Source organism: Ylistrum balloti, unplaced genomic scaffold (genome assembly GCF_031769215.1).
Source record: "Ylistrum balloti isolate Yb309-2 unplaced genomic scaffold, AGI_CSIRO_Ybal_v1 Utg370790, whole genome shotgun sequence".
Classification (NCBI taxonomy): Eukaryota; Metazoa; Mollusca; class Bivalvia; order Pectinida; family Pectinidae; genus Ylistrum; species Ylistrum balloti.
Window position 1 is genome coordinate 1,032,166 of NW_026782461.1, and position 25,187 is coordinate 1,057,352.

General features: G+C 34.3%; 1 protein-coding gene across 1 annotated transcript in view; it reads left to right on the plus strand.

The window, feature by feature from the left end:
• Positions 1-22,470, plus strand: part of LOC132558436 (uncharacterized) — a 42,937-nt gene extending 20,467 nt beyond the window's left edge. Inside the window, exons 22-32 of the mRNA XM_060223004.1 lie at positions 279-473; positions 730-863; positions 6,909-6,993; positions 8,028-8,225; positions 9,228-9,365; positions 10,003-10,148; positions 10,484-10,607; positions 12,433-12,552; positions 13,516-13,662; positions 15,515-15,756; positions 22,308-22,470. Coding sequence (XP_060078987.1) covers positions 279-473; positions 730-863; positions 6,909-6,993; positions 8,028-8,225; positions 9,228-9,365; positions 10,003-10,148; positions 10,484-10,607; positions 12,433-12,552; positions 13,516-13,662; positions 15,515-15,756; positions 22,308-22,470 — 1,692 coding nt within the window. The remainder of the gene's footprint in view (positions 1-278; positions 474-729; positions 864-6,908; positions 6,994-8,027; positions 8,226-9,227; positions 9,366-10,002; positions 10,149-10,483; positions 10,608-12,432; positions 12,553-13,515; positions 13,663-15,514; positions 15,757-22,307) is intronic.
• The last annotated feature ends 2,717 nt before the right edge of the window (positions 22,471-25,187 follow it).

The window sequence follows — 25,187 nt, forward strand, 5'->3', positions numbered from 1 at the left end:
ATTTTCATGCATTTTATGAGTTGATGTTATATTTTGATTATACATCTTGTGAAGATATGGGAAAATTGCTTTGCTTTCTTGTGATTAATGACAACGGAAGTTAATTATATAGAGAAATACAAAGTTGATTTGAAGTACATGTGCCTTTTGGATTTCTATGAGAATTAGGTTACAAATTGATCAATATCCCTTCTAACAATATATAGTATTTTGATGAAAAAAATGTTATTGAATATTCCTAATTAAGAAAATGACAGGTCTAAAAATTCGGATTTAAGGCGTATGAAGCTGTGAAAGCTGCAGGCTGGCATAGCATGAAAGTGGAGCCGCTAGACCTATCCCAGAAAAGGGAGATAATCATTGGCTACCTAGAGGGAGTGTACTCAAAGACATTGAGCGATGAACAGAAACAGATGATAATTGACGCTCCTCAGACCAACAACCCCTTGTATTTACGTTCCCTTCTGGATGAGGTCAGTGTCCCTGATAAATATACCCATAAGGCAAATATTAAACAAAATATTCATCCCTAAAACCAACAGTCTTCACACTAGATAAGTGTATCCCCTAAACTGGTCCAAATTGTCAGAACTCTGAGGAATATAGGAGACTAGTGCGTAAAAAAAGTGCATGACTTGGTTTTTAAAGGATATTTGTATAAGTAATTATCATTTTTACATGCATATCGCACATAGCACCAATTATACTAAGTCACTGTTTCTCTGGTAGGTGAGAGTTTACGGCAGCTTCAGAACCCTTACACAGAAAATCCAGGAGTACCTGTTGGCTGGAAATCCAGGCGATTTGTTTGCGAAGATTCTTGAGAGGCTTGAAGGTGATTTTGAAGAAGGCATAGACATGAGGTAAGATATATTAATCAGAATAGAGAAAAATTGGCTGGGTTTTGATCTGAAGGTAATCTGTTTAAAACATGATTTATGCTCAAACTATATTTGTACTTTATTGTTGCATATTAATAATACCCAAAAACACATCAGGTGTTGTCAGCTATGAATACATTTATGAGGCTTTGTGTGTGGGATGCATGAAACATGCCTTTAAATAGCTTTTCGTGGGAGATCATACTAATTTGAAGCTGAGGAATATATTAAGGTGGAGCATAAAGTTGTCTTGATTACCTTCAGAACAGCAATAGGTTATGTATATGTGTGTGGGAGTTGGAATTTGGATGGGGATGTTGTTAACGTACTTCATAATTTAGTGCAATCAAATTTTAATGTATTTTGTCATTTTGGCAAACACAAAGATATATTCACGCATCCACAATAATTAGGAGAAAAGCAGCATACAGAATTTGCCATTGACACAGTCATACTTTAGGTCATATTTCAGCTCAATACTTTCAGTGCAAAAATTAAAAGGGCTGAAATATTATTGCCACTAAATCTGTACGTTTACACCTACCTTGGTATACAGAAAAGTTTTACATATGTGTTAATACTTGTTTGTAGAATATGTGTTAGTAGTTGATAATAATAGTGGCTCTGGATACTTTAACATCTATCTGTTTAATAACTTTGTTATAGATTTAACAACTGAAGTGTACTAAGTTCAGTATCAGAATTAAGGTTGTTATTTTTGGCGGTTTCTGTTTTCCACTTTTTTTAAGAAATAAAATTGCAAAAACAGATGCCTTGCTAAATAACATTGAGAGTGAATAGGGTATTTAGGGATGGATGCATCTAGAAATTGGGATATCTCTGGGTGGGATATCTGGAATGGGATATTTAGGGTGGAGATATCTAGAGATGGGGATATCTAGGTGTGAGGGTATCTGACTGGGATATGTAGGGATAGGGGTATCTAGAGATAGGTATATCTAGAGGTAGGGGTATCTGGAGATAGGGGTATCTAGAGATAGGGATATCTAGGGATATGGATATCTAGAGATATGGATATCTAGAGATAGGGGTATCTAGAGATAGGGGTATCTAAAGATAGGGGTATCTAGGGATAGGGGCATCTAGGGATATGGATATCTAGGGATATGGATATCTAGGGATATGGATATCTAGGGATATGGATATCTAGGGATAGGGATATCTAGGGATAGGTGTATCTAAAGATAGGGGTATCTGACTGGGATGTGTAGGGATAGGGGTATCTAGAGATAGGGATATCTAGAGATAGGGGTATCTAGAGATAGGGGTATCTAGAGATAGGGATATCTAGGGATAGGGGTATCTAGGGATAGGAATATCTAGAGATAGGGGTATCTGGAGATATCTAGAGATAGGGATATCTAGAGATAGGGGTATCTAGAGATAGGGATATCTAGAGATAGGGGTATCTAGAGATAGGGGTATCTAGAGATAGGTATATCTAGAGATAGGGATATCTAGAGATAGAGGTATCTAGAGATAGGAATATCTAGGAGTGGAGAGAGCATAGTGTTAATTACTCACTGTCTTTCCTGCCTTGTTTTATCTTATTCTGAATCAATTGTCATATGTTGAGAACCTCTAAAAAGATTTGACTCCTATTTATCCCATACTTTGATAACGTCAATTTCTTAGTCTGATCAGATTCTTGTTTGTATATGATAACATCAGCAATCATGTCTTACAGAATTTTTCTTGTCTGCCATAAAATGTTGGAAAAAAATCATCAAAAATAACAACCTTTACAACGTTCACTAACAATCTTCTGATGTTTATTTCAATGTTGTGGATACATGTGTGTGGTTTCTGTAAATCTATATGATCTGTTCTAGCAATACTTAACTATGTTTAAATTAGCTTTCATGTCTTACAAAGTGCTTTTGAGCTTTGGTTCAGTGTCTGTCATCATTTCTGTTACGTATACAACAGAAGTATTTTACATATATATTAGACAAAGTTTAATGTTATTTTGTCCATTGATCATATGTGAAATTGACTAATCTAATCTAATTTCAAGGTCACAGGGGTCAAGTGGGATGACATATATTCATTGAATTATACAGAAATGGGAGACCCTATACATTAGCTATAATTTGGTGTTATCTATTTGTTGGGAGATTGTACAGGCGGCAAAGTCCTAAAATACAGCAGCACTTCTCATACACATTTAGAAACAGATCATCAGAATTATGAATTGGAATTGAAATTGAATTGGAATCATACAGCTGTTTTTGTCCATCTATAGGACTGGTCAATGATGCTGTATCATACAGCTGTTTTTGTCCATCTATAGGACTGGTCTGTTTTTGTCCATCTATGACTGGTCGCTGTATCATACAGCTGTTTTTGTCCATCTATAGGACTGGTCAATGACGCTGTATCATACAGCTGTTTTTGTCCATCTATAGGACTGGTCAGTGATGCTGTATCATACAGCTGTTTTTGTCCATCTATAGGACTGGTCAGTGATGCTGTATCATACAGCTGTTTTTGTCCATCTATAGGACTGGTCAATGACGCTGTATCATACAGCTGTTTTTGTCCATCAGCTGTTTTTGTCCATCTATAGGACTGGTCAGTGATGCTGTATCATACAGCTGTTTTTGTCCATCTATAGGACTGGTCAGTGATGCTGTATCATACAGCTGTTTTTGTCCATCTATAGGACTGGTCAGTGATGCTGTATCATACAGCTGTTTTTGTCCATCTATAGGACTGGTCAGTGATGCTGTATCATACAGCTGTTTTTGTCCATCTATAGGACTTATCTGTGATGCTGTATCATACAGCTGTTTTTGTCCATCTATAGGACTGGTCAGTGATGCTATATCATACAGCTGTTTTTGTCCATCTATAGGACTGCTCAGTGATGCTGTATCATACAGCTGTTTTTGTCCATCTATAGGACTTATCTGTGATGCTGTATCATACAGCTGTTTTTGTCCATCTATAGGACTGGTCAGTGATGCTGTATCATACAGCTGTTTTTGTCCATCTATAGGACTGGTCAATGATGCGGTATCATACAGCTGTTTTTGTCCATCTATAGGACTGGTCAATGAAGCTGTATCATACAGCTGTTTTTGTCCATCTATAGAACTGTTCAATGATGCTGTATCATACAGCTGTTTTGTCCATCTACAGGACTGGTCAGTGATGCTGTATCATATAGCTGTTTTTGTCGATCTGTAGGACTCATCAGTGATGCTTATTACAGCTGTTTTTGCATCTAGGCGTCAGTGATGCTGTATCATACAGCTGTTTTTATCCATCTATAGGACTGGTCAATGATGCTGTATCATACAAAATGATGAACTGAAAAAATGTTAAAATCAGTGATGCTGTATCATATAGCTGTTTTTGGATGTGCACTGATGCTTATTTTACATAATTCAATAAAGTCAATAAAGATAATTTCAACATATCTGATTAGTTTTGAAGACTTCATTTACATATGTATATTCTGAACCGTGGCACTTTTGGAATGGATTAAGATGTAACATGCAGGTTGTGTTAAACACCAGGCACTAATAGCCCACCAGCATTGTCTACCACCTGCCATGTAAAATATTCTGTTATAAAATTTTCTCAGATGTAGTAACTTGACACTCATTTAATGCTGATCAGCAATGTGATAATATCCTCTGGTTTCTTGTACTGAGACACATGAAGGTTAAAAGTCATGTTAATTGATATGTGAGAATTGGATAGGGAGAGAGTTGGTTAATTATGCCTTGACCTGCTATCGAGGAAACATCTGTTGCCATATTTTGTTTCAAATATTTTCCTGTGCAGGTTAGAAATTGTGATCAAAGAGAATGACCTAGAACTCTTCGTATTAAAAGCTAGATCCATATATTTAATATAAAATTCTGATTATGTCCTTGTAAATATTGTCATTATTGCTTTGTTAGCTAGAATTAACTTTGCAGGTCACAGGGGAAAAAAATGTGTGAAAATTCTTCTTAGGAACCATAAAGCTTTGAGTCATCATATTATCTGATGCTGTATAGTAATGGGCTAACTCGTGGCAGGTTACAAGTCTGTGAGAGTGGATTCTCTCCCAACATCACCAAATTAGAAAAAATTGAAGAAATGATGATTTTGTTTCTTGAGACGTATAACAGATATCACATCCAGCCTAATAAAAACAAAAACACTGCTCACACTTTGTTGATTAATTTTTATTTCCTTTGTCTATTTTTTGCTTTTCTTGTTATGTTATTTGATGTACAGCTTCTTATTAACACCATTAATTTCATTTGGTTATTAATTCTCAATGCTGATGTGACTTGTTGACTGTAGATCAGATTGTTACCATGACACATTCTAAAAAAATTTTTAAACAAACAAATGCTTGTACATATACATTGTATTGTAACAGTTGAAAAATGGGAACAGTTTTTATGGAAACTTAATAATCTATCATACGCAAAATCAAATTTGCTTTTGCCTACATAAGATTGGATTTGTTAGAAAAAATTATGAAATTGAGATCTGATCTACAAGTTACAAGGGAAGAATCCTATCAATGTAACACTTTTTGTCTTTCTAACCTAGCATGTTTGTGTTTTCCATGTGTTTTGTGTTTTCACTAACCTGTGACCAGTACTACTAAATGGACACATGAAATGTGGTAAGTTTTGATTAAAATTTTCTTATAAATAATGGTAACTTGTACCTCAATATTAAGTAGATAAAGATAAAGATTATAGAAACAGATAGGATTATGTTAAAAACAAGCCAGCATGTAGTATCAACAATGTATGCTTTCACCTGAATAACCAGTATCATTAGAACAAATACGGGATGGTGAGGATTGTTAAAAGTCCAAATTACTCGATCTAACTTAACCCCTGACAAATATTGTAAAGATATTGTATAATGAACAGTACCTTAAATCAGCAACAACTGTTGATTCCGTTGATGTATGCATTGTTCTCATTTAAGAACATGACATTAATTATTTTGTTTGACCAATGTTAAAATGGCATGTGTCATCAACGAAGCTGAAGATGCTTACTCTTCCAGAACACCTGGTCTTATTCTCCTTGTATTTTTTCAGGAGTCTCTGTATAAATTTTTCTTTTGTTCATATTTTGCCCTAGTTTTATGGAATTGGAGTTTGAATGATGATTATGTTGACATGTTGGTATTTTTTTGTTGTTTATTTTTTTTTTTCTACATGTAATAGGACCTGGTCCTCTCTAATTCTGTTGATAATTACACTGATATCTTTTCCTTGAATTAATTACTCAGTATTATAGGTAAGTAGAAACTGAAAGACTGTCCTTTTTTTTCTCTCGTTTTTTAACAGATTGTTAGAAAAAACTTTTGGAATCAAAAACAACATTGTTATCTTTTCTGCTGTAAATAGGAGTTATTATGATAGAAAAGGAGTTATTTCCCTACCTTGAATCTCATGTGCTGGAGTTAAAAAGACTTAATGTTTGTCAATGGCTTAGTATACTACTGGAAAACAAGTGATGAAAAGGAGGGAATTTACGGTTTTTTCAACTGCTATAATTATTCTCATAATGAAAAATTACCTCAGTGTAGTTGGAAGGTAAAATTTAAAAGACATATTCCAAACTGAATGAAAAGAAACAGTCGATTGAAAAATATTTGATTGTCACTTCATTCTCCATTTACAGAAACAATTTTTTCTGCATAAATAAAAGATATGTAAAGGCAATATGACAATAGTGATCATGGAACAGCACCGACCAGCAGTTTGCATGTTTGAAGTTACCCCCCCCCCCCCCCCCCCCCCATTCCCCCCAGCTTCCATTTCAAAATATTTCGTGATGGTGATAACTAATATTGTCAGCCTTTTGCCCTTTGGCAAACAATGTTACCTAGAAAACAAATATCCATGTTTCCATTTGTCAGGGTTAACAACTGTTAAAATTAATACTCTGTCGTTTTATTATCTTATAGCTTGGTAAGTTATTGACCAATTCAGTAGTATAACTGTCTTGAACATTGCTCCACTTCTTATTACAGGAAAAGTCTAGTGAAGGATACTACAACTGCTATTTGGTGTTCACATCGAGGAATGGCAGAAGGAGAGCTGACCGAGTTTCTAGATGTAAGAATCAGTTTGTTTCAAATAGCTAGGAAATATATGTTTTTTTAATCTTTTTATGAAAATATATCTGTTTGTTACCCAATTATCTGGGGTTTATCTCACTTAATCTTTTACAAACAATGATGATAAAAAATTTGAAACAGTGTACTATATGTACATGTAAGTCATTTAAGGGCTAAAATACAGAGTTATGGCCCTTTAAATTTCTTCAAGTTCACTCTAAATGAAGCTGTAGAGGTTTTACCTTTTGTTAGAAGTTGACACTGGCATTTTGCAATTTTTTTTTGAAGTTCTCTTTGAAATGTTGAAGTTTTGCACATTGAATGAATGTCAGTGAAAGTGAGTCCTGTCCCATATTTTAATGACCTTTTGCTTTTTCTTAAAATGAATTTAATGAAACTAAACTTTTATAACGTGGCATAGCATTATGAATTACTAACTATACCTGGCATACTTGTTCATTTCGATCTTTTGAATCAGTAGAAAAAACCTGTGATTATGTTACTAGATTTTACAGTCTTGATTTTGTTACTAGATATTACAGTCTTGATTTTGTAACTAGATATTACAGTCTGGATTTTGTAACTAGATATTACAATCTTGATTTTGTAACTAGATATTACAGTCCTGATTTTGTTACTAGATTTTACAGTCTTGATTTTGTTACTAGATATTACAGTCTTGATTTTGTTACTAGATATTACAGTCTTGATTTTGTTACTAGATATGTTACTAGATATTACAGTCAATTTTGTTACTAGATATTACAGTCTTGATTTTGTTACTAGATATTACATTCTTGATTTTGTTACTAGATATGTTACTAGATATTACAGTCAATTTTGTTACTAGATATTACAGTCTTGATTTTGTTACTAGATATTACATTCTTGATTTTGTTACTAGATATGTTACTAGATATTACAGTCAATTTTGTAACTAGATATTACATTCTTGATTTTGTTACTAGATATGTTACTAGATATTACAGTCAATTTTGTAACTAGATATTACAGTCTTGATTTTGTTAACAGGTTCCAAGTGCACTGTGGTCACCATTCTATTTGTCTCTGGTAGAGAACTTGGTCAACCGTAACGGTGTGGTGAACTTTTTCCATGACCATCTCCGCCAGGCAGTAGAAAAGAAGTACTTGAGTACTCCAGAGGAGAAGAAAGAGGGCTTCAAAAAGCTAGCTGACTACTTCTCAACCAAAAGTCTGGATGACCGTGTGGTAAGTTCAACAAACACATATTGTCTAGAAAAAGTTTCATACTTGAAGTATGAGAATAAGATTTTGGTATGATTTTTTGATTTCTGGGATCTGTAAATGTTACACTGTTCTTGTCATCTCATCGGGCCACTTACACATAGTGTCCCACTTATATTAAAGAACATTAATTAATGTTTACTTGCAAAATATCTTAACTTAAGGTGTGGAGACATCAGATTAATGATTCTGAACTTACACCATTAAAAATAATAGTGAGATGTTGTTCAACTTTAGATAAGTATAACGTAATGAATCAATATGCTATAGATAAAAGACAGCAGGATAGATGTAATTGATTTAATAAGAGGGAAGATTTAAATTTCTACCGCTTCTGCTTGTGTGGGGTATAACATAATATACCCCATGTGGAACATTCATGTTAGATAACTCTATCTCATGTGGAAGCGTTAAGTGATGTTTGCCGTTTGGATGTCGGACTCCATCTCGTGAACATAATTAATCATTTCACATGCTCCTGATGATGGGATATCAGTGGTCTTTACATCTGAAGATATACCTGTCATATACGATATTTTTTTCTGATCTTTTCAAAGAACTGGCTTCAGTTTTGTATGTCACATGTGAACTGTGCCATCTTCAGCACCGCATACAGATTCTTGATAGAAATCGTGATTACCAAACATTTGTGTAAGAAACGAGAGAAAAATTGTCTACCACATGTACATACATGTATGTAAGATACCCAGATATTCTTTCGTTGGGTGTAGAATTTGGGTTCAGAATCTTGACAAAGACTTGTTTCCGCTAAAAAGTTTATACCCTTAGGTAGAATATCCATTTTCCACATACTTACCTGTGGTTGACTCCATTTAATCATGATATTTATAAAAAATACCTAGTCTACATCAATAGTCTCGCTACGTTTTACACTCGGTCAGGCGTAAAGAGGGTGTCCTTGTTTGTATATGTTTTGGTTGATGTGTAAAGTGTGTGTTGCTATAGGTTGACGAGTTACCCTTCCTGCTGGGAAAGGCTGGAGAACTGGAACAACTCAAAGAAACTATAAGTGACCTACAAGTCTTCTCTAGGCTGGCTAAAACAGAGGACGGCAAATTTGAACTCATCAAATCCTGGCAAATGGTAAGATAACTTTTATTGGAAACAATAACCATTGGTTTGGCCGTTGTTTAATTTGATTGGTTGGATTGTCCTGTAGTGTGCCTTCAGTGGTATATTTTAGTGTGGTCATACTGAAATGCCAGTATCAGTTCCACACATGAACATAAAGCTTCTTCTCACAAACACATGTGCTTATCTCACATCCTTTAATGACCACAGCTGTTGATAGGCTATTAGACAAAACCAAACAAAGCTTTTATCTGAGAGCATCTCTCTCCTTAATCAGTGTCCTATTATTGTTTCTTTACTTAATATACTCTAGAGATTAGCAAACAAGTTAATATAACACAACCAGTTGAAGATTAGAGTGTGACATTTCAATGACTGCATGGTCACCTTCATCAGACAAATGACCAAAAGGTAACCGCGTAGTCATCGAAACGTCACACTCTAATCTTCTACTGGTTGTGTTATAAGAACTTCTATTTTATTGACATTACCAATCTAAAGAAAATCTTGAAAAAAAACCCTCTAGATATTTTTAAATAAATATACATTGTAGCTTTGGACTCAAAAAGCCTAAAATTTCTTATGGTATATAAAGTGTTATCTTAATCACCTTGTAAATAATCAGGTGTGTATTTGCTTATTGTCATAGCTTGGAGACTATAGTCAGGCAGAAATCGCCTACCTGGAGAAATTAGATGAAGTGAAGGATGAAGACAAACACTCAGAAGAATACATGCAGTTGCTGGACCTGCTCGGTGACTTCTTTCTACATCTTGGACTGTTCAAAGCATCCAGGTACGTCTTCCCAATGCTTACATATAGATATTTCTTTGAAAAAAAATTCTTGACTTCATGTACGTTCCAAATTTAAAGCGACATTTTATTCTCTGTGATATCTTTTCCTTATTAATTTACAAATTTTTCAAAGTTACATTTCAATTTATCGAAATAAGAAAATAACAAAAAAGGTCGAAGAAGATGCATCATTTATAATATGTATAATTCTACAACAAACTACTTACTTTCCTTATGGGTAATTTTCCTGTTAGCTGTCTAAACTGGCCTGAAACCATATTATATGGTAGATTTACTAGATAATGCGTGAATAATGATGGGGATCGTTACTGTAGGAATGTAAATGAACTGTTATTGGAACAACTGGAAGCAAGATATGCAGTATCCCATGGAGTGGTTGTCTACAACAACAATACTTATAACTGGAATTACCGCTGTAAACACCCTGATGTCATCAAGGTTGGTGTTATCCACATCTTGCTTTTTTTAAAATGACTTTTTGACATGTAGCATTATTAACAACTTCATAATATTCAAAAGTTCATCCTATTGGTCATAAATAACCAAAAACTTTTAGATTGTTCATGTCATTTTTAACATAGTTAAATAATTCAAATGGAAATGATTCTATTTTGATATCTCTGACAAAATCAAGGGTTGGAATGGAGAATTTTGTAGTTATCACTTTGTGCATGAATTATCTATGCCTGCGTTCATCCTTTCCTGTACATTCAAAATAGGTTAAAAGGTGTATCAGGAACCCTGATAACACAGTTCTATCACATTTACATCATATTTAGTCATTAGTCAAGGTTAATAGGTGAAAGGTCACTTACTGTTTTGGGATTGTGTATACCTGTTGCCATTATCATGTGGATAACTATGTCTCTATCACAATGTCAGGGTCATGGAGAGTCAAAGGTCACACTTAAATAACTGATTAACTAATAGGCCTGCAATTGTGTAATCTGCCTGATAAGTTCCTGGGGGTAAACCCTTCAAAGTTTATGAAAATAAATTACCTTGACTCATATAAAATGTCACAGGTGCCAAATAAAGTTAAACCTTCAAACGTCGCCTTTTGCTGAATAATCAAAAGACATACAAGTATGATACATCTGTACTGCAGTGGTAGATTTCTGGGATGAAGCCAGCTGACAAAGTTTTCAGAAAAGGAATCACATTACCCCATATTCTGGGTTGCAGTGGTCACAATTTTGTTAAAAATTTGAAATGACATCTGATCATCCGATTGATGGCGGCATCATTTATAAATAGTATTGTGATCAATGTCAAGGTCATTTATATTCATATCATGAACTATCATTATAAAGTGGAATCTGTCTAAACTGGACACCATTGGGACCAAATGATTTGGACAGTTTGTAGAGACTTCCAGATTGTAGAGAGTCCATTGTTATAATATTGGGACTTAATTATTTGATCGGATTAGGCAGATATCTTGATTGCACAGAGTCTGGTTTAGACAGAGTCCATTGTATAACAATGGCTTTTATACCAAGAAGGAATCATGGTACTTAGGTTGTATGATGTCAAATTTTTATAAATGACCTCAGAAAGGTCATGATATACTTTATATAGTTGTAAAAGGAACAGGTCAGTATTACTTTTTTGTAGTGTTGAATAGGTCTTTGTCACTCAGCTGATGAAACATATGCCCCCTTGGGTCAGTTGGTAAAGCCAGAGCCCCAGGTTCAATTCCAGATCGGATCACTTGACAGGAAGATGAATTTTCCCTGTTCTTACACATAGTAAATGGTATTTCATACCATTTACAACTGTATTACCCAATTTCCTTTGAAGGCCATTCATCTTATGTATTTGTTACACTGTTACGCTAACATATTTACATCCTGCAATCACACTTAATGAAACATCTTCATACTCTAGTACTATAGTGATCAGCTATGTTAAATGACTACCTCAGTCTGTAAAATGACCCCCTCTGTAACATTTAAAAGCATTCTAGTCTATTTTTCACTTTGAGTAGAAAAAATTTTTTTTTTTAAAAGCAATGTTTCAAGTAAAAATAATCAATGAAACAGAGAGAAAGAAAAAGAAAAAATCAATAAATCAATACAAGCTTCGAATAAAAACTGAATTATTTATTTATTTTTTTCTATAAACTGATTAAACGTTATTTCATATCTTTATATACATGTATCTGTATGCTTAGAAACAGAAAAAGAAATATTCGTTTCATGACCTTTAATTTTAATGGAAAGGTTACTGGGTGGTATAATTGTTTAACAATTGTTCACAGTCTCTACACCAACTTGGTATGGTGTGTGAGAAACAGATGGAACTGGAGGCCGGGGTCAAATATTACAAAGAGGCCATCAATAGACAAAACAGGATCGAGACTCCTAGTCAGAAACTGCAGGTATGTTATTTGATTGTACACTCACATGATGAGTTCAAACCAAATTTCTACCGATTTGTCTAAAATAAGTAAGGAGTTGATAATTGATTCATAGCAGTATATTACACCACAGTGTGTTTTGAGCTGATAATTTACTAATTGAAATATATTGTCTAGTGGTAAGTATGGAGTTGAAAATTGACGATATACCCCACAGTGAGTGAGGAGTTGATAATTGACTAATTACAATATATTGTCTAGTGGTAAGTATATATTGACGATATACCCCACAGTGTGTGAGGAGTTGATAATTGACTAATTACAATATATTGTCTAGTGGTAAGTATGGAGTTGAAAATTGACGATATACCCCACAGTGAGTGAGGAGTTGATAATTGACTAATTACAATATATTGTCTAGTGGTAAGTATGGAGTTGAAAATTGACGATATACCCCACAGTGAGTGAGGAGTTGATAATTGACTAATTACAATATATTGTCTAGTGGTAAGTATGGAGTTGAAAATGATGTGATTGATATACTGTCTATTAGTGAATATGAAGTTGATAATTGACTAATTAAAGTATATTTTCTATAAGGAGTTGATAATGACATGATTGATATACTGTCTTTTAGTGAATATGGAGTTGATAATTGACTGAATACAGTGTATTGTCCAAAACCCAGTATGACAACGATAAGGATGTGATCGCTATATTTTCCAGTAATGATTATGAAGTTTAGATTTGACTGAATACAATGTTTTCAAACTTTGAGTAAGGAATTGATATTTGATTAATTACTATATTGACAAATTACGAGATTGTCCTACAGTGAGTATTGAGTTGATGATAGTCATATTGTTTTATTTGAGTATGGTGTTGACTTAATAACAAATTATTATTATTCCCAATTTAACAAACTAATTATTAAGGTGACTTATTACAATACAAACTAGTCATACTTCATTTTGTGTTTTTAAGCTTTGTGAGGGCTTACTTGGCCTAGCCACTGTCTACAACCTACAAGAAAACAGAAAAGAAGCCAAGAAGTTGTTGGTTCGCTGTCTTGAGCTGGCCACTGATGTTTTGGGACCAAACCATCACTATGTAGCTGCCATCTACAACAAGGTGACTTTGTGCTTCGAATGTTTGAGCTGTTTTTGTGTGCATTTGGATTGTCTGTACTTATCAGAATATCCAGACCGAAGTAAAATGATAGGTCTTTGTTTTCTTTGATATTTCTGTCACTTGAGTAAGTTATTTTTCATAAACTTGCTTTGTAACTTTTAAAATATGTGTTACGAGAGTGGAAGTATTAACATATGAAACATTGGCGTGTTTGTATCACCCATTTCTACCACAACAAAAAGGTTATTCTGAGGGTGAATTGGCTTGTTCTGCACCACCATGTGTTTATATTGATAACATCAGTTGTGGCGTAACGATATAACCTGCGGAAATACCACTAATTATATGCAAAACTGTCAATTTCAGGATTATACAGAAATATTAGTATTAATTACAAATCATAACGAGTAAGAAATTAATAGAATTAAATATATAAATCAAAATATTACAAAATGATTACTTATTTCATGTTTTAATTTCCAGAAGTGCATGTAATGTGCTTTCAGATAAAGCTCAGCTTCTCAGCCAATCAGAAGGTCATATACCAGTTGGGTAATTGCATCATAGATTTATCATACCATCAAAATTCAATTTCTCAACCAATTAAAAGGTCAGAAGGTCATATACCAGTTGGGTAATTGCATCATAGATTTATCATACCATCAAAGTTCAATTTCTCAACCAATTAAAAGGTCAGAAGGTCACATACCAGTTGGATGATGATATCATAGGTTTATCATGCCATCAGCACATTGACAGAACAGTCTGAGAGTGCAGTAACAAAATGTATTGTGGTAGCTGTTCCTGTTGTATAATCTTTATCACTTGAGAGTACACTATGTGTCCTAACACTTACTGCGTCAACATTGTGTTGTAAATGGATACGAAACCTCTCCATTACATATACGTTTGTTCTCAGTTATACTTAAAATATCACCAAAGCTCTTCTGTGTAATATAATCCCGTTTTATGTGTGCATTTATCTATAGTATGAAAGTAAATTATACTGAGAAGCTTTTACACTGTATCTGTATGTATGTACCATCTATACCATCAAGGTATACTTAGGGTAAAGGTCAATTTAAATATTGAATGATAAATACTGAGAGCCTTTTGAAGGAATTAATATTTAAGGTGGTTTTAGGGAATACACAGGGTCATCTCAGGTACCATTGGTCTTAGATATGCCTCCTGGATGACTTTACAGAGACAATTCAGTCTTACATGTAATACTAGATGTCTGCTGTTTCATTTGTCTACAGCTGGGCGAGTTGTCCTACAGTCAGAGTTAATACTAGGTGTCTACAATACTGTTTCTATTGTCTACAGGTGGGCGAGTTGTCCTATAGTCAGAATTAATACTAGGAGTCTACAATACTGTTTCATTTGTCTACAGGTGGGCGAGTTGTCCTATAGTCAGAATAAATACTAGGTGTCTACAATACTGTTTCATTTGTCTACAGCTGGGCGAGTTGTCCTACAGTCAGAGTTAATACTAGGTGTCTACAATACTGTTTCTATTGTCTACAGGTGGGCGAGTTGTCCTATAGTCAGAATTAATACTAGGTGTCTACAATACTGTTTCATTTGTCTACACTGTTAGTCAGAATAAATACTAGGTGTCTACAATACTGTTTCATTTGTCTACAGCTGGGCGAGTTGTCCTACAGTCAGAGTTAATACTTGGTGTTTATGATACTGTTTCATTTGTCTACAGTTGGGCGAGTTGTCCTTAAGTTAGAATTAATTCTAGGTGTCCATGATACTTTTTGCATTTGTCTATAGTTGGGCGAGTTGTCCTACAGTCAGAATAAATACTTGGTGTCTACAATACTTTTTCATTTGTCTACAGCTGGGCGAGTTGTCCTACATTCAGAACATGCTGGACAAAGCCGTAGGCTACTTCCTCCAGGACCTCAAACTGACCCGGAGTGATGTTGGTATGACTCACCCAAGGATAGCTGGTATCTTGAGTGACCTTGCCATTGTCTATGATGGCCGAACTGATCCACTTGCCGGTCAGATCTATGAAACTGCCTTGGCCATGCTTCTTGACACCTATGGTCATTCGCATGTCGATGTTGCTGTTGTCAGGTAAGTGAAAAATATAAAATCAGACAAAATTTGCTTCTGACATACAAATACTGCAATTAGACTCATTTACATCTGTACAATTGAATATATCTTGGTAAAATGTGTTGGTCCTTATAATTCTATCAAATTCAAAACATTTTGGATTAACTTTATATAGTAAATCACAAGGATGCATTTTCCTGTATTTGGTGTCCTAGAATTACAACAGTTTTATTTAATTGAAAAGTAAGGTTGTTTATGGCATCGTTGAAGAATTGCGCATTTATATAATACAAAGGACAGAGATATAATTGTAATCTATTGTGTTCAGATTCAAAAGATCTGATCCTCAATCGTTAAGTGAGCCCTAAAGGATTGAATGGTAGATACTTGTGTACATATATAATGGGTTATGATTATTTCCTATCCTTTCAAGTTTATAGACTTCAAAGTCATCCTAGTTTGTTTCACTCATGCTCTCTTGCGATATACTGGTGTAGCATGGTATTGTGAAGCCCGGGGAAATGAACAGGAATCATTGCGGTTCACTTTTCCACGGGATTCACTTTATCATACTACACCAGTAGATGTTATGGCACATCACGGTCTACTTCCCAATTGATATTTTTTGATAATATTCAGTTTAGAAGAAATGACTTATAAAATATCATGTGACAAAGCATTAATAATTCTAAATGAAATACCATGTCAAAAGATTGTAATTTTATGTTCGATCAGCTTGTAGAAAATGGTAGTATGTAAGAATGATTATAGGATTTTTGCAGCCTGTGGGAAGGTATTACACACAGTTTCAGATCGTGAAAATGTCAAACCATAAAGTTGAATTGAACTATCAAGACTTCATTCCAATTTTTACTGCATTTTTTTTATATCTATTTTTCATTATTATTGGACATAATGAGCTAATTCTGTTGAAGCAAGAGCCAACACTCTTGTGTTAGTAAAAAGTCATTATCCTCTCAGTTTTAATTCAAACTGAAATAAAATCCAGTCCATCTGACCATTGCAAATGATTTCAAAAAACTTACATGAAAAATGTTACTGTCAGCTATTCAGGAGACTGGCATACATATAGTATAGATTGAAAATTAGATTCTCTCCCTAACACAAATTGTTAATCAACAAATCAACAAATCATGCTGAACATTGCCTTTCGTTTCAAAAGTATTTCTATCTTCTTACATCTCACCTAGCTTCTGAACCCAGTGTTTGATAAAATGAAGCCCATGGTCAGGTGAATCGCAGTTCACTTCACCATTATGGTGAAATTTAGGGCGGGGCAGGGGGTGGTTCACTTTATCATAGCCATGATAATGTTAAGCCTTCCTGCCCACCCTAAATTTCTCACTCCAGACATCATTATTGTTATTTGTGTGTTCTTATGAATGAATCAGGGTAATTGGAAAACAAAAATGATGAAAAAATGTTACCATGACCATAAACAGCCTCTGTCCCACCCTAAATATCCCTACCGTATATATCCCCACCCTAAATATCCCCACCGTATATATCCCCACCCTTAGTATCCCCACCCTAAGTATCCCCACCCTTAGTATCTCCACCCTTAGTATCCCCACCCTAAATATCCCCACCCTTAGTATCCCCACCCTAAATATCCCCACCCTTAGTATCCCCACCCTTAGTATCCCCACCCTAAATATCCCCACCCTTAGTATCCCCACACTACATATCCCCACCCATAGTATCCCCACCCTTAATATCCCCACCCTTAGTATCCCCACCCTTAGTATCCCCACACTAAATATCCCCACCCTTAGTATCCCCACCCTAAATATCCCCACCCTTAGTATCCCCACCATAAATATCCCCACCCTAGATATCCCCACCGTATATATCCCCAACCTTAGTATCCCAACCCTAAATATCCCCACCGTATATATCCCCAACCTTAGTATCCCCACCCTAAATATCGCCGCCCTTAGTATCCCCACCCTAAATATCCCCACCGTATATATCCCCACCCTTAGTATCCCCACCCTAAGTATCCCCACCCTTAGTATCTCCACCCTTAGTATCCCCACCCTAAATATCCCCACCCTCAGTATCCCCACCCTAAATATCCCCACCCTTAGTATCCTCACCCTAAATATCCCCACCCTTAGTATCCCCACCCTAAATATCCCCACCCTTAGTATTTTTCGTTTTTATAGAGGAACAATATTAAGTAAAGAGATCAAAAAGTAAGTGAAGAAACATCAATTGAAAACAAGATATAAAGTGACTTCACTTTACCGGGGGAGGAGGGCAGGACCTATAATCAGAAAAAAACATGTATGTAATATATATATATCTGTTTGATTTAAACCCCATGCAGCATGTGTTATTAGAAAAATAGACCATTTTTAAAATATATATCTCTGATTTAAACCCCATGCAACATGTGTTATCAAAACATGTTGACAATAGACTTATCAAAAACAAAATGATATTTACTTCACAAACAAGCATGGATTCATTTACACAACAGCAGGTTGCCATTTCCGTTACGCGCCTACCTTACACAAGCCAGAAGATGTATTAACAAATATTTAACTGATTTTACTAAAAGGTCATCTGGCCTTCCGTTATTGAATTGTGGGATATCATACCAAAATACGTGATTTTCAGCTTTGATTTTAGAATCTTTTACCCCATTAAAGCACCAACATTGCATCAAGTTAATTGCTTGGATCAGTTAATTGTATGGGAACTTTAAAGTAAAAATACCCTTGAAATCCACAACACCTAAAAAATCTTCGAAAAGAACATTTGATTTTTCCGCTCTGTTCACCACCTAACCCCATTCTGGACTGAAAGATTTCCTAATCATGAGGGCCTGTGAACTATATTGAAGCGTATTTTTCTTTAAAAAAAGGCAAATCAAAGAAGAAATATACGGTAACACAACCATGAAAATGAACGAGTATGCGGTTGACAATATCTTTGTCGAATTCGGTTAAGATGTCTTCCAAGAGTCTTATCAACAACGAAATAAGCAAGAACGGCTTTCTACCAAGCTGTATAATTGGCATAGTGATTTCAATTTCCCTTCTTATGAATTTTCTTTTTATGGAAAGCAGCTTCCCTGCAAAGCCAGCCTTTAGTATTTGCGTGTCGCAGTTGATTCGATATCCGAAGGCCTAGCTTTTTCTTATGTTTTTTCTTATACGGAGTTTCGAGAAATGCATGTTTTTAAAGTTTAGATAGCAATTTGACGTTTTAAAACCTTCATAGTAATTTCTTTGAGAAATATTCTATATTCTCGTTAGTATGCCTGTTGGTTCTGGTGTTGAATACATTTTTCTCATTTTGGAACATGACATTACCTACTTTGATTTGGTATCGTCGATGAAGTGGAAGGCGTTTACTTTTCCAAAACACATTGTCTTATTCGCCTTGTACTTTTTTCAGGAGTACCCATGTAAATCTTTTTGTTCATATTTTGCTCAAATATCATTTCTTCGAGACTGATACACACACACAGCAGATTACGGGATCAGTAAAATGTGGAATGAAAAAAAAACTACCTTATAAAAAACATTTCCACGAAACTGAATCTTTATACTCCAATTTCAGTATGTTTTTCCCAAAAAATTAGATATGTATGTTGTCGTATGATCTATCTGTATAGCACATGTCTCTGGTAGGGCAAAGTACATTCTGTTTTACAATAAAAACACATACCTAATAAATGTCTTATGCATGGCATTACTTAAAACGGTGATTTAAAATCAAAGATTTTACAAAAGACACACAAAGGAATAGTACCTTTAATACAAATTTAGAGTTAGATACAGTTGAGCCAGACATTGAATTATACTGCATTATACAGCTGTTTCGTCTTTCTAGGAATTCCTTAACTTTGAGGTCTAGCTAGCTAGGAGGCAATTGAGGAAAATCCAAAGTGATCGAAAGAAAAGTAGAAATCCTGATGGGGAAGTGAATTAGCTGCTACATGATGCATTAATTTTTTTTTATCTTTATCAGATAACTCCAGAACAAAAACGTCAAGGGCATGCGTGTATTCTGTATCAGTCGAATTAATTAAAGCATGGCATGCTGGTACAAGTTCACAAGCAGTGTTTATCACATGCAAGTGTACAAAAGACACACAATACAAATTTAGGGTTAGATACAGAAGAGCCAAACCATCGCTTCAATACCAACGTCATCATTAAGGTTCATGGTCTAGATGATATGGACTCTCTAGTCAGGGGGAAATTATATCTTTATATTAATTTGTTGGTTTATAACTTTAAAGAGTCGGTTTTCCAGTAATGAATACTAATTTCAATCACCATTTCAAGGTTCAAGTTTACAAGCCAAATGTTCTGAGTAGGCAACTGTCCTGACCTAGATATATCGGTCACATGCTGCGAAGGCTTGCATGATGATATATTGAGCCAATGTACAAAATCTGTACATTTAAGATAGTTTAACTTTCCGAATCATGTTTCATCAGAAGCAGAATCGGCCAACAAAACATGATTGTTACAAGTGAGTACATCTGTCTATTGAGAGACAGGTCCTTACGCACACACAATTTTCACTTCAAAAATAACCTTGTAAGGTTTTGATTGTGAAATGATTTATCAAGATTTCATAAGATAGGAATTATCAAACTACATATAATATACGATATATTTATGAATATTTTCACTTACGACCGCATGTGACATGTCTACTTTATCTAATTATTTTCACATCAATCCAAATTGATCCAGTGGTGATAATAACCTTTACGCGACTTGTTTTATGTCAGAGTCATTATATGCAACATTGTCTCATTTGTGTGGCAAAGAGGGCGAGCTTAAAGGACTAATTAACCTTTAAAGAAAAAATGCCTTTATCATGAAAAATTCGTATTAATGTTTACTTATGCTTTAATTTCCACGTCAAAAACTTAATGTCATGTAAAAAGCGTTTTTCATTTTTAGTTCCTGTTTTTCTGAAAGCTGTGCTCAGACCGAGTTTCTGTTTTGGGACTAATCCCAAAGTCATATATACCGTATGCCGGTTCATATGATAGATCAAAGGTGTATACATGCCAGAGAGACTGCAGGTAGTCTTACATAGTCAATTAATTGACAGCCTTGTCATCACACACCACAGTCTGGGGCAGGAAATGCCGTTATTAAACCTAAGAAATAGGATCAATAGGATATTCGTAACCTATGAACAGTGGTAATACTCCACCTTGTACGTGGAAGAAGTAATTATTGTGTTTCATCAATGCTGGATTAATTACAAAGTTTACATAAATAGATTGAAATCCCATAAAGTAGGTATGTATCCAGGGTTATGGGCGCTTGTTAGCCTAATTCAATTGTAGGACAAATTGGGAAGATAAATTGGATATATTTTCGTCTATATTGATTGGCTTGCTTGTTAGCTAATCTACTGGAATAAATGTAATGATGCACGTCATTGCTGGTATCGGTAAAGGTATTTTTGTGATATAATGTTAATAATATATTTCAAAAGGTAAGAAGTACGTGTATATTTTTAGCCTGTCTGGAGATTATAAGATGAAACGAACATTTGCCATTTTGTAAATTCCGTTTTATCAAAAGCGAATCGCAAATTAGTGTTACTTAAACTTAAGATTCATGACCTCTTATAAATGCACAATTTACTCTCATTGATGGGTTGTGTTGTTGTTGTGGCTTATTGGAGAACCAGTATGCCGGTCTAGATTGTCTCTGTTTGGCGTCAAGAGAGATTAGATTTTTGATGACTTGTAAGCAACAGAAATATTTGGACTCAGGTTATCTTAAATTATCGAAGTCCTATGTATTCTTTATTAATAGACCTCCTTGATAAGATGAAGAGGACCTAGGAGGAAATTGAAAAAAAAGACCTGCAGTTATTGACAATAATTAACACAAATTCTTCCGAATCTGTTATAGATTATAGAGTACCGGTATACTTATAATTTTGTATTTTGAATGGCATCTTGCGATACCTAACTTCCAATTTAAAAGTAGGTAAAACCCTTCAAGCCCTTTGCCAGACTCAACGTTTATAGCAAACCAAGTTCAATTAACGCAAGTATGCATTCGACCGAATTTGAATGAAATCTTGTCTATCATACAGAAGAGAAGGCACTTTAAAATTTGATATCTAATTTTCGGCCCCGCCCCTAAGGCCCATGGGACTGAGACCCATTGTTTATACAAAACTCAATTCCATTCACACAAGTATGCGTCAGACCAAATTTGAATAAAATCTAATCATTCCTACCAAAGAAAAATTTTAAAGATTTACAAAATTTTCCTTTTTTTTTTTTTTTAGTAATAATCCTTAAGTTCTTTTTGGGCCAAGGCACGTCAATTATACAAAATTGATGAACTTTGCCCCAAGGATGCATCTGTCGAATTTGATAAAAAATTACTTCATTGCATATTACTAGTAGAGATTTGAAGAAAATAATGACGGACGAATAAAAGAACGACATACGAAAAAGCTCGTTAAGGTTCTTTTGACCAGCTAGTGGAACTTTGTATTATCAAACGCTATTCACCGCACACATATCATTGTTGTCATTACAGGTTCAATCTTGGGACATTTTACTTCGCCACCAACTACTTCGCAAAGGCAAAATACCAACTACAGGAATCTTACAACGTCTTCCTCTCCTTCTTAGGGGCGGATCACCCCGACACCAAAGCTGCAAAGGAGGCAATGGAGGAAGTGGGACCTGTTAATAAGTAGCAGGTGTTCAGTCTGTGCGAGTGACTGTTTTAATACAAGGTTAACTCCAGATTTTTTCCCCTACAACTTCATTCTGAATCCTGGATCTATAATGACCGACATTTTCCGTGATTGTCGCAATATTCTTTGATTTATGTCTTTATGTCAGAAGTTATTTCTACGAAGATCTTGTTTCGCTGTCATGTTGAAGTGTGAGATTAGACAGCCACCGGAAAACTGATTTTATAGGTCCATTCAAGAATTTTATTATATTATTTGTTTGCTGATATTAATGTTTTGTTTTCAGATAGTCTTAACTAATAGAATTTAATGAAATTTGCGTACTTTCTCATGTCTGTTTTTATGACAGTACAGTTGTTTAAATATATACTCAAACGAGAGCTTATGTATTGCTTTCAGAAGAAATATGATAATTATGGACTGTAACATATAGAACGAGGAACGAGAATTTATGTTATCATGAATCGGTTAACGATGTTCTGGTTTTTGTTACAAGCCTTCCAAGCTTCAGTTTCCCAATGAAACAACTTTTCTTACATATTCCTAATATTGGTATTCATCACATAGCTTGCGGAGGTGTGTAAAATTCCATACGTAAATTTGAACATAAGAATTTGTAGCTGTGGAAGCTCGTTTATATGTGGATTTTTGTGTTAAGAATAGTTAATGAAACAGGTAAAACAAAAAAATATTTTTAGAAGTCCTTTATCCAGGTATCTAAATCAATAGCGATGATGGTCATCATTATTGAGATAACACTGATATGAAAATAGGCTTCGACAATCAGATAATACGAGAATTTATCAGTTTGTGATTATGTTGACTCCACATTGATGTGTACTTCTTGTTGTCTTTGTTATGCCTTATTAATACATAGCTTTCTGTAAATGTACTTAATATGCAAACATACATAATGTAGTTGATATTTTGCAAATATCATTTTGAATGAGTTTAAAGCAGATACAGACGGATGGCGCAAGTTGAAACAGTAAATTTGCATTAACCTGCACGGTTACAAGGTCAGAAGTCGTCGTAAGATAGATGGTTTGCTTAAAGATATTTTGGGTAAGAAATTCTTAAGATCTATTTTTTTCTTTCTGTTATTTTCTGTTTTGTATTTTTCTATTTGCTAATGTTGTATTTTTACAAAAATATCAATGATTATAGTAGTAACATGTTTTTTAGTTGAATAAAACTTTCCGGTGTTGAAATCATCGTTTCTGGGAAATCAGCAATTGATATATCGACGACAAAGTAGTCGCAAATGCCTTATTGTTTATACTTTCAAAGTTCTTTCTGGATTAAAAAGTATTTCCAACACATTAATAGTGGAGATGGTAGGTCGGTCTTTCTCAGTTGTATTTACACCAATGAAAAGGTCGGTCTTTCTCAGTTGTATTTGCTCCAATGAAAAGGTCGGCCTTTCTAAGTTGTATTTGCACCAATGAAATCGACATCCTGCTAATATCATGAATTCAACATCTAAATTGACAGCTTTAAAAATAGGATATTGTTTTAATGTTTCGCTACACATACTCATTCTATGGTAGTAATTTGTCCGTGTTTATGGATATATACTGCCTTCCCAATACGTCAGGATTTCAAAATTATTTTTACAAAATCTTTGTCCACGGAAGATATAAATTCCCGCATGGCTGTAAGAATTAACCCAAAACTTTATGATCAAAACAATTGTTCATTCTCGGAAGTAAAGCAAAATTTACATTGAATTTGTTTTATAAAAAATGCTAATTATTTATCAAATGAATAAGAGAGTTACAGAGTCCAATAAAACCATTTGTATATAGGAAACGTTTGTTATAAGTTGACGCACAATATTTCTGAAAATGTTTATTCTGTGACAAAAAGTACAAAAAGCCAATGATATCGGAAAGATGCCCAGCTAGAACTTTCACATATCCATTTGTTCTTTCTTCTCCATTTTTGTGTATTGCATATTTTCATTGACGAAAATATTACATTTAATGTCCCTGTTTTCGGGATCTAATATACAACGTAGAAAAAAAAGTGAACGACTATTTTTTTCTTTTATATTTTCTTTCTTAATTTGTGTTTCAATGTGTCTTAACATTTCCCGTCCATTCTACAGATCGATATATTAATTTATATTGTTATTTTTTTTTATACATTTACATTTGCAATTGGTTATACATTTATGAAAAATTGTACAGGGTGACAATCTTGAATTTAAAAAAGTATATTTTAAGATTTTGCTCTATATTAATACTCTGCACAACGTGACTTTGCTATTTTTGTTTTTAACTTTGCTCACAAGCTATGATACCTCGTTTTGTATTTTTATTTTTAGCTAATCTATTTCCCCTGTTGACCACTTCCTTTATACATTTATTGACAAATAATCAAACTCAACGTGCAATTTACACTCAATGATTATTTCTCTGTAATAATATACATTTATTTTTTTATATAAATCTCTGAAAGTTTACGCATATGAATTAAATTTTTAACATCAATGTATTAAGGAAATTGTTGAGAACGTGATATTAATATGTTTATATGTTGTATATATATACAATTATCTTTCTTTTTGCTAACTTCCTAAATATGGTTTCATTTTAACATAGTGATAGAATGTTGCTACAATACCGTGTACTTTCTTTCAGATCAAAAACCGTCCAAAACCGTTGTGTGCAACTGCAAATGGCAAAACTATTCTCGAGACCAAAATATTGATT